Source organism: Sinocyclocheilus rhinocerous, unplaced genomic scaffold (genome assembly GCF_001515625.1).
Source record: "Sinocyclocheilus rhinocerous isolate Xijiao unplaced genomic scaffold, SAMN03320098_v1.1 scaffold475, whole genome shotgun sequence".
Classification (NCBI taxonomy): Eukaryota; Metazoa; Chordata; class Actinopteri; order Cypriniformes; family Cyprinidae; genus Sinocyclocheilus; species Sinocyclocheilus rhinocerous.
Window position 1 is genome coordinate 519852 of NW_015646677.1, and position 15993 is coordinate 535844.

At 36.9% G+C, this 15993-nt stretch overlaps 1 protein-coding gene across 1 annotated transcript in view; it reads right to left on the minus strand.

Annotated features, from left to right (window-relative positions):
- LOC107707964 (protein FAM180A-like) overlaps nt 1-5654 on the minus strand; it is an 11383-nt gene extending 5729 nt beyond the window's left edge. The window contains exon 1 of the mRNA XM_016512085.1: nt 5484-5654. Coding sequence (XP_016367571.1) covers nt 5484-5562 — 79 coding nt within the window. The 5' untranslated portion in view covers nt 5563-5654. The remainder of the gene's footprint in view (nt 1-5483) is intronic.
- Nucleotides 5655-15993: the final 10339 nt, after the last annotated feature.

Genomic DNA, 15993 nt, shown 5'->3' on the forward strand with positions numbered 1-15993 from the left:
CTATGGTCGGTCATTTTTGACCGAAGACCATGAGTGTGACTATTTTTTTTACGACCACTTAACTTTTTCGAATCATGCCCTCAAATTTTTTTTTGTGTTCACATACCAAGTGCCATAAAAGTCACCAAGTTTCGTACCATTCTGGTGAAGCTACGATTTGTAAAAATTCAAAATGTAAAATTTGTTTACATTGCCTTTGTTTATTTTTCACCGTATATATTACCTTTGTTAATAATGAACAGATTTTTGTTGATTTTAAAAGTCTTTTATTGTTACAATTACAGTTGTTTTCAAAGTGTTGTTTATTTCCTGATTTACATGTTTTAGCCGAGCGGCAACCTCCCGCTCTCTCTCGTGAAGCCAACAAGGAAGTGACTTAAACTGTAATTCGTCAACTGGCCGCTAGAGGCTGGCTGCAAAAGGGAGTCAATCCCATAGACTCCCCATGTTAAAAAGCCCAACTTTCCAGCAGAAAAAAACATGTTTACAGCCTGGTTCAAAAAATTATTTTGGTCTATATAGCTAATTTTGCCCTTCATGACAACTGAGGGGGGTGAATTTTTTTATAACTCACCCGTTTAAATTATATTAAGACTTAAAGTTCTGCATAATTAAGGGCGTGGCCACTTGAGTGACAGGTGGATTGCCGCTGCTGTCACCATTGTCGAGCTAGGTGGGCGTGGTTTCATCAACCTGCTCCCGCCTCTTTGCCCATTTTCGATTATCCGGGAGTGACGTGCGGTGACGCGCTGCCAAGATGGCGACGGCCGGCTCCGCCCACTTTGAGCTTCAAAAACGCTCTTCGGAAATCTACGGGTGACGTCACGGACACTACGTCCATGTTTTTATACAGTCTATGGTTTTAGCGCATGTGTTGAGACTGAGGTCTCTGCAGAGCAAAAGTGGGCGTTTCTGAATTTGTGGGTGTTTTCAAACTGCAGGGTGTTTCTCAATCATGCAATCAAAATGATCCCCCTTACCTAACCCCACCCCTAAACCTACCGTCACTATGACATCAGCCAATCAGGAAACATGATCTAAAAACGCCATGATCTAGTAACTCCCATTACTTTCCTGCAGAGACCTATACTTGCATGTGTTCAGCAGCTGCGCATCTGCGTCTCTTCTGCGCATGTCAGCGGCTGATGGATTGGTCTCGTTCCATCATGACGGCTGCGTTTAACATCTGCATTACAGGCCTGCAGCCGAAAGACACGCATCTCTGACTGTGAATAATGCAGGATGATATCAGTTAAGGACGGATGGGTTATTAGTCATCCAAACAACTAGCAAGTGACATGAACTAGTTATTGAGTGAAGACTGTAAACTATGGAAACTCGCAGGAACAACAGGCTTGAACCAAAAACAAGCTGAAGTTGACGGGAGCTGGTCATGTGTTTGATCCGCTCAGGATGTCGCCAGCATCACACACATTCCACATCTGTTTGCACCGATCAGCCGCAGATGTGTGACGGTGGGTCCTCAGACTCTCACCTTCGCAAACTTGATCCTCCTGCTCTAAACTGACCTTTAAAACTCCACAAACACAGTCGAGCCAAAGCCTACCGCCGCCAGCCTTCTCCTCGTGACCGCCGCACTTCCATGGAAATGATGTCAGTTCACGAAAACATGTTTATGAGGAAAACGCTTTATAGTTTCCTCAGTAAGTGTCAGTGTGTGTCCTCAAAGATAAACCGCACACTCACGGTCAGAAATATATTTCACATGTTTGTGTGCAGCAGGATTAACGCTTTCATTCTGGATGCATTAAATCGATCAAAGGTCACTGTAAAACGTTTATAACGTTAAGACGTCTATTTTTGTGAATCGTTTCCACAAAAATATTGGGCAGGACAACGGTTTTCAACATTGATGATAATCAGAAATATTTCTTGAGCCGTAAATCAGCATATTAGAATGATTTCTGAAGGTGACACTGAAGACTGGAGTAATGATGCTGAAAATTCAGCTTTGATCATAGTAATAAATTACAGTTTACAGTATAATCACATAGAAAACTGTTGTTTTAAAATGTAATAATATTTAACAATTTGACTGTATTTTTAATCAAATAAATGCAGTCTTGGTGAGCAGAAGAGACTTCTTTCATAAACATTAAAAAAATCTTACTGACCAAACTTATGATTGGTCATATAGTATTTGGACACTTAAGTCTCACACACACACACAACACATATAAGTGTATGTATGTTCTAAGAACGTTTGGCCAACGTTCCCATTCTGAATGTTCTCTGATCATTCAGAAACGTCTAGTTTTAAAAAAAACGTTTTTTTTTTTCTTTTGCAAACATTCCATTTTATCATTAGCAAACATGATGGAAATGTTACTTTTGAATGCTCTTAACATTCTTAAACATTTAAAAAACGTTAGACGAACATCCAACTAAAGTGTTTCAGGAAAAAAACCCATTCAATTAACAACGTATCATTAGAGCATTATTAAACGAACATTCTATTAACGTTACTGGAAGAACGTTCCTCTCAAATCTCATTCACTCGAAAGTCCTGCAGGTTTTGAACAACATAGATTGAGTAAATGTTGTTTTTGGGTGAATTACTCCTAAAAATGCGTACCAGTGCTGTAACTTTAAGGACTTTAATCTAAAAAAAAGAACCATATTTTGACTCAACAACCCGATAAATTAAAAAAAAAGAAGGTTGAGAGGCATAAAGTGAAACTAAAGTGCTGCAAAGAGCCAATGAAGATCTTTTATTTGAGGTGTTTATTCCAGTGATTTCACACACTCACAGTGCGTATCATTAGCACTTTGTTTTGATTAAAGGACTCGTGAGGTGGAAACTGTTTGGTGGACGCTTTGCCAAATTCCACCCGGAGGTGAACGTCCTACAAACGCTGGAGTAATTGAACATCTCTGTTAGCGGCTGCACTTACGGCTCATAAAATCCCAGCAAAACCTCCCAAAAACGCTTGACTTTGAGTCCAAACACAGATGCCAGAGGCCCGGCTCGCGCCCTTGGATGGCGGAGGACTCTAATGAAATGTCAGAGCAGATATACGGAGACTCGGAGCCACCGGCACCACCAGCCCCCGCCATCCCACCGAGCGCTCGCTTCCACTGTAAAAGCGCAAGGTCACCAGTGTTACATGATTAGCACTTCACATCCCACAAACAACAGACACCAAGTCATCCATCACGTCTGCTGTGTTTGTTCCTCTGGAGGTCAGAGACTCAAGCGCTGGCTGCAGGTCAAACCACTGATATTTCACTGTCATTGAGATTACTTTGAATTAGATTTTCTATTTTCATTTTCGTTAACTTTTTTGTTATTTTGTTTGTGTATTTGTCTTTTCTTTTTTTTTACGTTTTACTTAATTTATTTTTAGTTATTTTAGTACTTGCAGCACTGTTTTCAAACTTTCAAGCTATCTCACTTTCTGAGTTGTCAGACATTATTTTAAATATGAAATCAACTACTTTTTCTTGTGATGATGTTCCTACAAAGCTGCTGAAGGATGTTCTGCCCTCTGTTTTGCCTAGCTTACTTTCTATTATTAATGGTTCTGTACAGACAGGCATTGTCCCTTCCTGCCTTAAATTAAATTAAATTAAAATTAAATTTATGCATTTAGCAGACGCTTTTATCCAAAGCGACTTACAGTGCATTCAGGCTATACATTTTTTATCAGTATGTAATATTAAACATGCTGTGGTCCAGCCTTTACTCAAAAAAACAAATCTTGATCTCACTGAATTAAATAATTATAGGCTAAATTCAAAACTGCCATTTCTGCACAAAGTTTTGGAAAAGGTTTCCCTCTACCTAAATTCTAATGATATTCTGGATCCTTTTCAGTCTGGCTTTAGAGCAAAACATAGTACTGAGTCAGCTCTTTTAAGAGTAGTAAATGATCTCTTGTTATCTGCAGACACTGGTAACTGTACTATTCTCTTATTATTGGACCTGAGCGTGGCTTTCGATTCAGTAGATCACCGCATCCTGTTAAAAAGATTAAATCTTGAAGTTGGCATTTGTGGTACTGCATTAGGCTGGTTTGCATCATATTTCAGATATAGGAGTTTTTCGGTGGAAATTGGTGAATTTTCATCAAGCTCAGTTCCCATCACTTGTGGGGTACCCCAGGGCTCTATTCTGGGTCCAATTTTATTCTCCCTGTATTTGCTCCCCCTTCGTTTTATATTTGAGTCTTGTAAAGTTTCATACCACATTTATGCAGATGATACTCAGCTTTATTTTCCTCTAAAATCAGGTTCTGATTCAGTGTCCTCCTTGCTGGCTTGTTTAGAGGACATCAAGAATTGGATGGAAAATAATTTCCTACAGTTGAATCAAAAAAAGACTGAAGCTATTTTGTTTGGCCCGTCTCACCTTTTACATAATTTAAGACCTACTCTGGGCCCTTTTGAAGAAAACATCAATGAAAAGGTTAAAAATCTGGGAGTTATGTTTGATCCTGAATTAAAATTTGACAAACAAATTAACTCTGTAGTCAGAGACTACAAATTTCAAATTTTATATTGTCTTAATGCTTTTGTTGGTTGACATTACTGATGTTTTAGCTGTGCAGCACCTTGGTCAGCTCTCGTTGTTTTTAAGGTGCTATATAAATAAACTTGACCTTGACCTTACTTCATCATAAAGTGAATGAAAATAAGTAATGTTTTACTTGCGAACTAACTAAAATATATATTTTTTAATTTATTCATTTAAGCCTTAACTACATTGTTTTTTTTTTATGATAAAAAAAAAATGCTATTAGTTAAAGATAATAACTCTGGTTTGGAAGACCATATTATAAAATTACAGAATAAAAAAAATTAATTTGTGACTTTTTATCTCACAATTCTGACTTTTTTCTAGCAATTCTGAGTTTATATCTCACAATATGGACTTCGTTTCTTGCTATTTTTTTTACATCTTACAATTCTGACTATATTGTTCTGAATTCTGAAATTTTGTCTCAAAATTTGGACTTTGTTTGTTACAAGAACTGTCCATTTAAATCTCACTATTTTTTTCTGCCATGCATAAAGACATAAAAAGGTAATTGCAACTTTTTAATCTTATAATTCTGATTTTTGCCTTGCAAATTGCAAATTTATCTCACAATTCTGACTTAAAAAAAATTTATATCAATTCTGAGTTCATGAAAAATAAAGTCAGAATTGTGAGATATAAACTCAAAATTGCAAGAAAAAGGTCAGAACTGTGAGATTTAAAAGTCGAAATTACTTTTTTTTTATTCTGCATGGGCTTCCGTATTCTGGAAACCACATATTCAGTTCTAATGAAATATGAATTTTGGTAACAAAATTTTTATTTATTTTCTATCTTGACCTCAGATGTTTCCCAACTTTGTTGGCGCAGTTTATATGTGTCCACATAACTCATTTCAAGCATTTAAGCAGAAGCGTGTTGATTTGAAGTGCTCATGCTCTGTAAGTGAGTGATCTGATGTAAGCAGTGTCTCCTGTCGTACCTTTCCTCCAGTGCAGAGACGCAGTGATGGACATCTGACACATCAGCGCAGACACAGACAGAATCCAGAGGGCCGTCATGCTGTTTCTCCTCTTCTCTCGCTGCTTCTCAGTCAGGCCGAGTGACTGTCGCGCTCAGCGGTAAATATACAGACAGACAGACATAGAGAGAGAGAGAGAGAGAGTCTGGTCCCATCTGTCTCCTCCTGTTGTCCCTCTTCCTTCAACATACTACTTATTTCTCCTCCCTCTTTGACGGGACTGGAATGTGTGTGTGTGTGTATTTCATCTGGAAATAATCACAACTCAAACACAATCTGCCTGTTTTTCTCAAAGGCACCAAATTCATCAGCACCAGCTTTCTGTGGCATACAGATCAGCCATATATATATATATATAGCTCATTAACTGTAATGAAATAATAATATATAAATAAAATAAAATATATTTTATTATATTGGAAAAAAAAACTTTTATTATGATATATAAGAAAACTTATTTTATTTCAGCTGGTTTCCAAGACTGCATTTCTCATTTTTGTTTAGTTTGGCTATACATACACTTCAATTTTACCTTTGAGGGCACCTCAAATTGAAAAGTTTTGTTATATTTGTCACATAGTTTTGTCACCAGGATGAATCCACACACACTCTGCTTCATATGAATCTAGATGAGATGTGTTGTTTTTCAGGACATTTAACATCAGCGTCCAGTGCTGCATGAAAACAGTCTCAGAATTCAGAGACTGTTGTTCCAGCAAACGGCTGTTTTCACTGGCGACCGACTGCAGGAGAATGTGAAGTTCAGACATAACAAGGGTCCAGCAAACTGACCTCAAACTGCTCCCCCCCCCCAAACCTCACCACATGTTCACACATTACACAAACATTATGGGGACACTTAGAAAATGTGTAATTTCTTGTAAATAAAGACGCACAAACACACTTTACAATCAAAACAAAAGCAAGACACGATGCTGAAGATGAAGACAGCCAGTATTGTTCACATTTGCTGAAATGTGCTAAAAATGTGCTCCCCCTCAGACCATCCCAGATGTAGATGAATTTGTTTCTTCATCAGATTTGGAGAAATGTAGCATTGCATCAGTGTCTCAGCAATGGATGCTCTGCAGTGAATGGGTGCCGTCAGAACGAGAGCTGATAAAAACATCACAATAATCCACAAGTAATCCACAGCACTCCAGTCCATCAGTTAACATCTGGAGAAGACTAAAGCTGAAACAAATCCAGCATTAAATGTTTTTATCTAAAATGTTTTAAAAATATTTTTTAACGATTACGGACTTGTATTTTAGTTAAAAATGTCTTAATGATAGATTTGTCTCAGCTTTTGTCTTCTCCAAATGTTAACTGATGGACTGGAGTGCTGTGGATGACTTGTGGATTATTGTGATGTTTTTATCAGCTCTCGTTCTGACGGCACCCATTCACAGCAGAGCATCCATTGCGGAGACACTGATGCAATGCTACATTTCTCCAAATCTGAGGGACAAAATAAACTCATCTACATCTTGGATGTTCTGAGGGTGAGCACATTTTCACTTTTGGGAGAACTATTCTTCATGGAAGCAGATGCCAATAAATAACTGAAGAGAAAAGCAATGCGGCGGCTGTTTGCGAGTCGATGCAGCAGGTGATTCAGACGAGAGAAACAGCAGCAGAATGAGAACAGCTGGTGTGATTTTAACCGAGCGCTGGCCCACATCAGCGGCTGATTAAAACACATCACACGCGCTCCGGGTCTCTGCTGTGTTTGTACTGAGTGCCGGCAGATGCTGTGAATGTCCTGAGGCACACAGATGGCTCAGATCTCACACGGGACGCCCCGGGACGACAAGATCCGCTCAAGACGCTTCCCAGGTGCTCTGAGATCAGTGTATCGACGGGTCACTGCTCAGGTAAACACAGAAGAACCTGCGGATGAGGGATGAGCGCTGATCCCAGAACAGCCCTGCATCCAACCACTACAGAATACAAACACGACAGAGTCCACAGCAAAATATCAGCGCTCTTCTCAGATATTTATCAAAGATGTTTCTGCTAAAAATCCTCAGGATACAAAAACAGACCCAAATGAGTCAAGTCACATTGATTTCTATAGCACACAATACAGATTGTTTCAAAGCAGCTTCACACATTTGTTATGAAATAAATGCAGTTTCAGCTGCAAAGCTGCTCTAGACTTCAGCTTAATTTAGTTAAATCGATTCAATTTATTTCAGTAAGTGTAAACGTTGCAAAATTCATCAATCATGAAAAAAATTCAATTTCACCTGCAAAAGCAGGTCTTCACAAGACAATATTCAGATCATTATTCAGATCAATTTAGTTCAATGTTGCTTCATTTCGGTTCAATAACTATGTTGCAAAATTCATCAGATTTAAAGAGAATTCAGTTTCAGCTGTAAAGCATCTTTACAGAAGATGATAGAGTCATTATTCAGCTTAATGTTGATTCAATTTGTTTCGATAACAGAATCAATGTTGCAAATTGAAAAATGACATTTTAGCTGTAGAAGCAGATCTACAGAATATAGTTGTGTTGTTATTCAGATCAAATTAGTTCAATGTTGATTCGGTTCAGTTCAATAACTCTCAAACTTCATCAATTATCAAGCAAATTCAATTTCAGCTGTAAAGCATCTTTATAGAAGACAATAGAGTTATTATTCAGTTCAGTTTTGGTTCAATGTCAATTCAATTCAGTTCAATAACTGTCAAAGTTCATCAATTATGAAACAAATTCAATTTCAGCTGTAAAGCAGCTTTACAAAAGTGTCATTATTCAGATCAATTAATTTACATATTGATTCAATTCAGTTCAATACTTGTCAAAGTTATTGTTTTTATTGTCATCAATTATCAAAAAATTCAATTCGGCTGTAAAGCAGAAGGCAATCATATCGTTATTCAGATCAAAATTCAATGCTGATTCAGTTCAGTTCAATAATAGTCTCAACATTGCAAAGTTCATCATTTATGAACCAAATGAGGTAACAGTTGTCATACAACTGATCATTTGATGAGAAATGTTTGAGGTAATATTGAGATTTTTGACTTTTGGGATCTTGGTCAATCCGAGCACAGTTTGAGACACTAAGATCTCTTCTTCAGAATCGTCCTCAGCTGAATCCAGAAGCACCTGATGTGTGTCTTCGAGATGCTCCTCTCACCCATTGGTGGCGCTACGGGAGCGTGTTTCTTTCTGCTAACGTGAGATTCTCTTCTTCAGAGAATACTTGAAGGTGTTGTTTGGGTTTGAATCCAGGTGGGCGCTCTTGTGAGCCCCTTGAAGTAATTGCTGCTGTGAACCTCAGATCTGTAAATGTCCTGCGATTGTTGGCTTTGTGTCTCTGAATAGCTGTAATTGCTGCACCGTGATGTCGCGTATAAAAGCACTGGTTTATCTGCTTTTAAACCGAATGAAAGAGCGCGATGCAGAACAACATCTAAGACACCAGCCTTGCATTTGATAAATCACCCTCGAGTCACCGTGTGAAGCGGCTGTCTGTCTGTCAGCGCTAACATGCAACTGACCTGCAGACACAGACAACACAAACAACATTAGTCCAATTTGCACACAATCTAACCTGTATACTACGCAAGATTAAAGCGTCCCAAATCACACACATTCCATGAGCAATGTATACATTTTTTGTGCAATGTATATGAACAATGTATAAATGTTTTGAGAATGTTACACCAAATAACTTTGACCAAAAGTTTTATTAACATTACTAGAAGAACATTTGTTCTAACTTTGAGAAGACGTTGCCACTTGAACTTCCCAGCTAATAAAAATATGTTCAAAGAACATTTTTCTAATGTTCCCAGTGAGTTACGAAAACATTCCCATAATGTTTGCAAATTGATCAAATGGAATGTTCCATTTTACAGAAGTTTGAGTTTGTTCTATATAGAATTCCTCAGTTGTACATAAAAGGTGAGGAATGTAAGGCATATAAAACTAAAATTGGAATAATGATAAATAATGAACAATGTAGTGCATTGGCAAGCAGTACATGACAAGGATTATAATATTAAGATGCAATTTTATGACATGATATGTCTTCTACTTTGTTTATTTTATTCAATTTTTTGCACAGTTTGTATTTTTATTACCATTCTTGGCACCTTATTTATTTCCATTTTGTTTTCTGCTTTTTAAAAATTGAAATAGTATGTCCCAATAGCATATATACTCAAATGCATGTGACCAGTGAAATATAAGGATGTGAACTGAGGCACAGAGTGAGAAACAGCAGCTTCTAAATAGTGTTTCTCAGTGGAAGAGTCAAGATCAACACACACACACACACACGTACACACACACACACTCGTACAGCAACTCGAGGGCCCAGATGAGATGATTAACACAAACTCAAGAGCGCGAGGAGAGAGACTGGATCACTTGGGGTCACAGATACGTGATGATGATGATGATGATGATGGTGAAGGCTGGTCTGCTATCCTGTACTCTGGTTTTATCTGGTCTCAGTATAATGGCACAGGGACTGAACGGCCATGAATCACAGCGATGAAAACACTGAGACTGAACAAAGAGAGAGTGTGCAGGGAAAACAGAGCTGCTCTAATAAAAACCCAAGCGTCTCAGCGGTCTCTCCTCTCCTCTTCAAGAGACCAAACCCCTTCACAAAGTGCTAAAAAGTAATCAGATGAGAAATCTTTTTTAATTAAATAATTCAGCGCACTATAAAACACACTGTAACACTCAGGACTCAAATTGTCCTCTCCGGTACAAAAAAAAAAGCATTTATTGAAACTAGACTGTAAAGCGTCTGTTTGGTCACTAACATTCTTCAAAATATCTTCTTCTGTGCTCAACAGAAGAAAGAAACTCATACAGGATTGGAACCATAGATATGTATAGGTAGATGCCAAATTCAATCGCTCCAGACACGTCAACGCAACCGCCATCTTGGAACAGTCAATGTGTCGTCCCTCACAATAAAAATAAATGAGTTTCAAGATGCCACAACATTGCGCAGCCTCTGGTTGTAAAGACTGCCGGAATGTAAACTTTCACAGGTAAGAATGCGTTGGTTTGTGTTTTTAATATAAATTAACTCAGTGTTACAGGCTTTTAAACTATAGTACCTTTTAAATGTCATGTTAGCTAACAGCTTCGTAATGTGTCAGTTTAGCTAAATCATCTGCTCAAGTCTATTGCAGATATATTCATACATGAGTATAGCTTGCAGACATACAGGCAACTTGCTGACTGCGGTTCTGCCCACTGAGTGGCAAAAAGACTGGTTTTCAGCGTGAATGCTGCAACAGAACACACAAAACACATCTAAAACGAGAAAGAGCTTTGCGATTGACTGTACAAATGGATTTGACAAGAAATCTGAGACATATTTTTACAGACTGCTGGAAGCTACAGAAAAGAGAAACAAATGGATCCCTGCAATTCACAGAAACAAATGGACTCCAGGCAGCGAAACACGGATTTGCAGATATCATTTTGTGTTAATATGTTTAATTTTGGTAAAATCATATTGTAATGTTATATATTGTATTGACAACGCATCAATTAAATATTTACCATCTTATATTCTGCATAACTGGATGTTTTTAAATAAACACTGACAAAAACTAGCCTATATAAGTTTTTGGGCTGGACGATATGACGATGTAGCTTATATAACATTGATAAAATTGATCACCCGGATTTAGACTAACCTATTTTGTATTTACAAAATGCGTTCACAGGCAAATTTGCTTTATGTACGGCGTCGAAATCAGGCACATATAAATGTCAGGAAACATGATTCCTGACTGCATATCAATATCCATGGACCACTGGATCTTTGGTAAGTTGTGAAGAACACTATATTGAGTCCAACAGCCTTTAGATTAAACTGATTATCGATTGTTTTACTCATGTTTTCACAGCTTCTCTATTAAATCCAGTCATGCGGCAGACTCTTTTGCCTCTCAGTCCGGCTGAGGGGGCATGTTTCGGCGGGAAAGTGAAGTCAATACAGCGGCGCATTGAAACAGCTGCTGATAGGACATCTACCTATACATAGCCTATCTGTTTGGAATGACTTGAGGGTGAGTAAACGATGACAGTTTTCATTTTTGCGGTGAACTATATCTTTAAACACAGCAGTAAAAACCAACTGATGCTTCTTGCTTATAACAATAAGAAACCTTGAGAAGTGAACCTCAGGAAAGTAATGAGAGGAAACTGTATGATATGAACTTTAACTGCACATAAGCGACTCTATCTGTCATCAAGACACTGACAGCAGCGTGTGCAAATACAGTAAACGCAGATCTGACTGACAGCACATTTACTTCACCTGCATCTGCAGAGAGACAGACGCACGGGCGCGAGATAATCACGCTAATGGCAAAATGTTTTGGACAGCCACGCTTTCCCACAGACTGAAATAAATGCATTGAGTGTGATTTGAGCGAGGTGACGATCGTCGAGAGAGAGAGAGAGAGAGAGAGAGAGAGAGAGAGCGAGAGTCCGTGGGGGCCGCAACCGTCTGACATCTTAATTGCAGGTGCGCGCGCTCAAAGGCAATTAAACTCAGAGAGACAGAGACAGAAAGCATGCAAAACGGGTCGTGGTTAAGACTCGATTCAGCACTGCTGATGAAACATCCTCAGATTCTCAAACGCAGACGGGGCGGTTCCGACCTGTCTAAACTAGTCACCCAACATAGACCCAACTGAGCAAGAAAAACACAGATCCAGATCACCCACAGAACAAGACTGAAGGAATCGAGAAAAACACGGTCAGAGATGAACTCATGAAAAAATATCAGATAACTATTTCACCACAAAATCAGAAAAACTAAATAACTCGTTATATTTTGCATAAACAAAAACAAAGCCTGTTTGTAGGACCATTAGGTTTTTGTGCATTATTTCCATGAATTAAACAAAAGCTTATATATATATATATATATATATATATATAGTCAAACCAAAAATTCATTCAACATTTTTCACATTATATCACAGTTTATTCACTATAGTTTAGAAAATGGTATATTTTCTAAAGTTTTTCACCATATAAAGATCAAAATGGTAGTGTACTGTATGCACAATATACACATACTGCATACTATTTTTTGTATGCATAATGTATGCAAATATAGCAGGTTGTGCATACATTTAATTCCCATTCTGTGCACAGTATACTGTACATACAGCTTACTAGAGAAACAGAGTTAGTAGCAGGCTGTAGTAGCGTGTAAAGTTGTAAAAGATATCTTGGACTCTGAGTTACAGATCAGATTAAAGTTGATTGGTCACTCAGAGTCTCCCGCTGGTCCTCCAGGAACAGATGCTCTACAGCGGAGAATGAAGACGCTCTCACAGAAAACGAACTGCACTCTGAGAGGATGTTTATCTGATCAAACAGCAGCCTTTATTAGCAGAGAGGCTGAAAACAGCACAACTAATAGAAAGTCAGCTGAGCATTAAACTGCGTTTCATTACTAATTCAGATGAAGAGCTCGAGACGCAGTTAAACAGCAGAACCAATGAAACCTGCAGCACGACTCCTGAAACTCTGTCTTCATACTGTATGCTGAATGACTCCACACAGCTCATGAATATTTAACGAGGGAGTTTATGATTGACAGTCTGTTACTTAGCAACTCGCTCAAAAATTCCAACAGTGACATCGTCACACTCTCTTTTGGCTGAACCCAGCTAACAGGGAGCATTCCCACAACTTTCACTAATGTTTTTAAAGTAAAGTTTATGGAATGTTCTTGTAACTATTTAATATTTAATACGTTGTCATGACGTTGAGACAAAACATTCTTAGAACAACATTCTTGGAACGTCCTGATGATGCTATTTATATTTGATGAACGTTCCAAGAAGCATTTTTGTAACCTTTAATGAACATTCTGATCACGGATATAAAAATTTTTTTTTCAAATAACATTAAATTTGGGGTGAAAAGGTTAGTAGAATGTTGTAAAAAATGTTTTTTTTGTAACCTTTAAATAACATTATTATCACAACAAGAAAACTGGACATTTTAACGTTTAAGAATATATAAAAAAGCATTAAAAATAATGTGGAAAGTTATAGAATGTAAAAAACATTTTGTTTTTTGTAACCTTTAAATAATGTTATTTTTACTTTCTAATAATAATTTTTATTTTCTAAGAATATTATAAATAAATAAATAAAAAAGTTAAAATAACTTTATATTTTGCATGAAAATAAAGTTAGTAGAGCGTTGTAATAAATGCTTTTGTAACCTTTAAAGAGCATTATAATCACGACAAGAAAATTGGACATTTGAATGTTTTTGACACATTTTTATAACCTAAATTTGTTAGCTGGGTTAAGACTCAAATCTGAAGTACCTCCTATTCAGAAACAGGTTCACCAATTATAACCGAGGTCATATAAGCTGCACATAAACAGTCTAATTAATTAACGCAAGGGTCTGAAAGCAGGTGAAAAATCCTTGACTAACATTATAAGTGAACTTCAGCTGGGAAAAATGAAAACATGACCTCTTGAAACTCACTCATCTGTAATAAAAGTGCATGTATTCTGAATATTGAATATGTTGAATCTCTTTTCTTCTCTCAGTGGAGCTGTGAAGGTTTTCTTGAGCTTCAGGGAAACATCTGAAGCATGAACGCAGAACGCCAGTCTGGATCTCACACAACATTCATCTGGAGAAGCAAATGAGCATCTCTGACCCTCAGAAACGACAGAAACTCAGCTCAAATGAACCTCAGACGTCGACAGATTAATAGCAGATCTCTAAAAGACGGATCTGAAGAAAGGCCAGACAGTTTTATGAAGTGAAGCTTGCAGCTGCTGTATTTTTGTGTCCCTCCTTCAATGCTTTATGAGATTTTTTTGCCCGTTTTATCAGCTGGTGAAAATCACAATAGCACCTCAGAAATAATAGTCCAACTGAACTGTTACCGAACATGACGTTTAAATGCTTTACAGACGGGAATGAAAGACATAAAGTGAAAATATGCAGCATATATTAGGTTAAACTAAATGAAAACAACAACATGGAGTTGTGCCTTTGGCTCCCAAAAGACTTTCAAAGGAAAAATGCTGTGATTTAATCTGGACTTAACTGTTTCCAGGAAAATAGCCCAGGGAAGCTTAAATCAATCCTAGTGAAAACCCACAGCATCCGTGGAGCTGGTGACGGATCGGGCCTGAAGGAAAGCAGCGTAAGACACTCTATATGTGACCCAGGACCACAAGACCAGTCATAAGGGTCAAGACATCATCTGAAAGCTGAATAAATAAGCTTTCCATTGATGTATGGTTTGATGTTTTGTTAGGATCGGACAATATTTGGCCGAGATACAACTATTTGAAAATCTGGAATCTGAGGGTGCAAAAAAATCTAAATATTGAGAAAATCATCTTTAAAGTTGTTCAAATGAAGTTCTTAGCAATGCATATTACTAATCAAAAATGAAGTTTTGATATATTTACGGTAGGAAATTTACTAAATATCTTCATGGAACATGATCTTTACTTAAAGGCACAATATGTAATTTTCGCCGTTAGAGGGCACGTATTCAAAACAAACAAAGAGTGTGGAATCATGGGAGTTGTGGTCTTCATCCCCACAGCCGATGCAATCCGACGGGACTCGGGCAGAAATCATGTTCATGGATGAGCTAATGATTTATTAACGTAGTAGAATGAAGCAGGGTGAGGCTGAAAGAAAGCGAAGCGAAACGAGACTTCTTAGAAATATCCTGTTCTTGAAAAAAAATATTTATGGCATTTGTAACAAAAGATTAGATTTAATAGCTCATATTATCATATCATCATTTTTATTTTCTGTTTTTGCTTTAATTATACTTCAAGGTTTAGTAATTGTATTATTTGTTTTAGCAATTGTATAATTTTTTATTCATTTTTTAAATGTATTTTAGTTACTGTAGTGCTTTGAGTTAAACTAAAAAATTTAAAATGTTGCCTTGGCAACTAGCTGAAATAAATCGTTTTTTTCTATTTTATTTAATTTTGAAGTTATTTTATTTAAGAAATTATTTTATTAAGAAAATGTTTCTTATGGTTTTAGTTTTAGTTAACTATAATTTTTACTAAATAGAATTTTGCTAACATCTTACATTTTTTAATCATGAATACATTGGGAATTTCTTGGGGTTTAATAACAAAATAAAAAAAACAATATTATAAAAATAATAATAAATGAAACAATAAATAAAAATACAATAAAATAAAATATTTAGATACTTTGAAGCAACTTTTAACACACACAACTGAGTGTCATTTCTCATTTTATTTGTTGCCACCACAGATAAATTTAAAGCAGCAATCTATCATACATACCATATTCTTATTATAGTATATACTATAAGTTTCAAACACAGCCCATATGTATATATATATATATATATATATATACAGTGCATTCAGAAAGTATTCAGCCCCCCTTCACTTTTTTCAATGTCGTTGTGTTGCAGCCTGA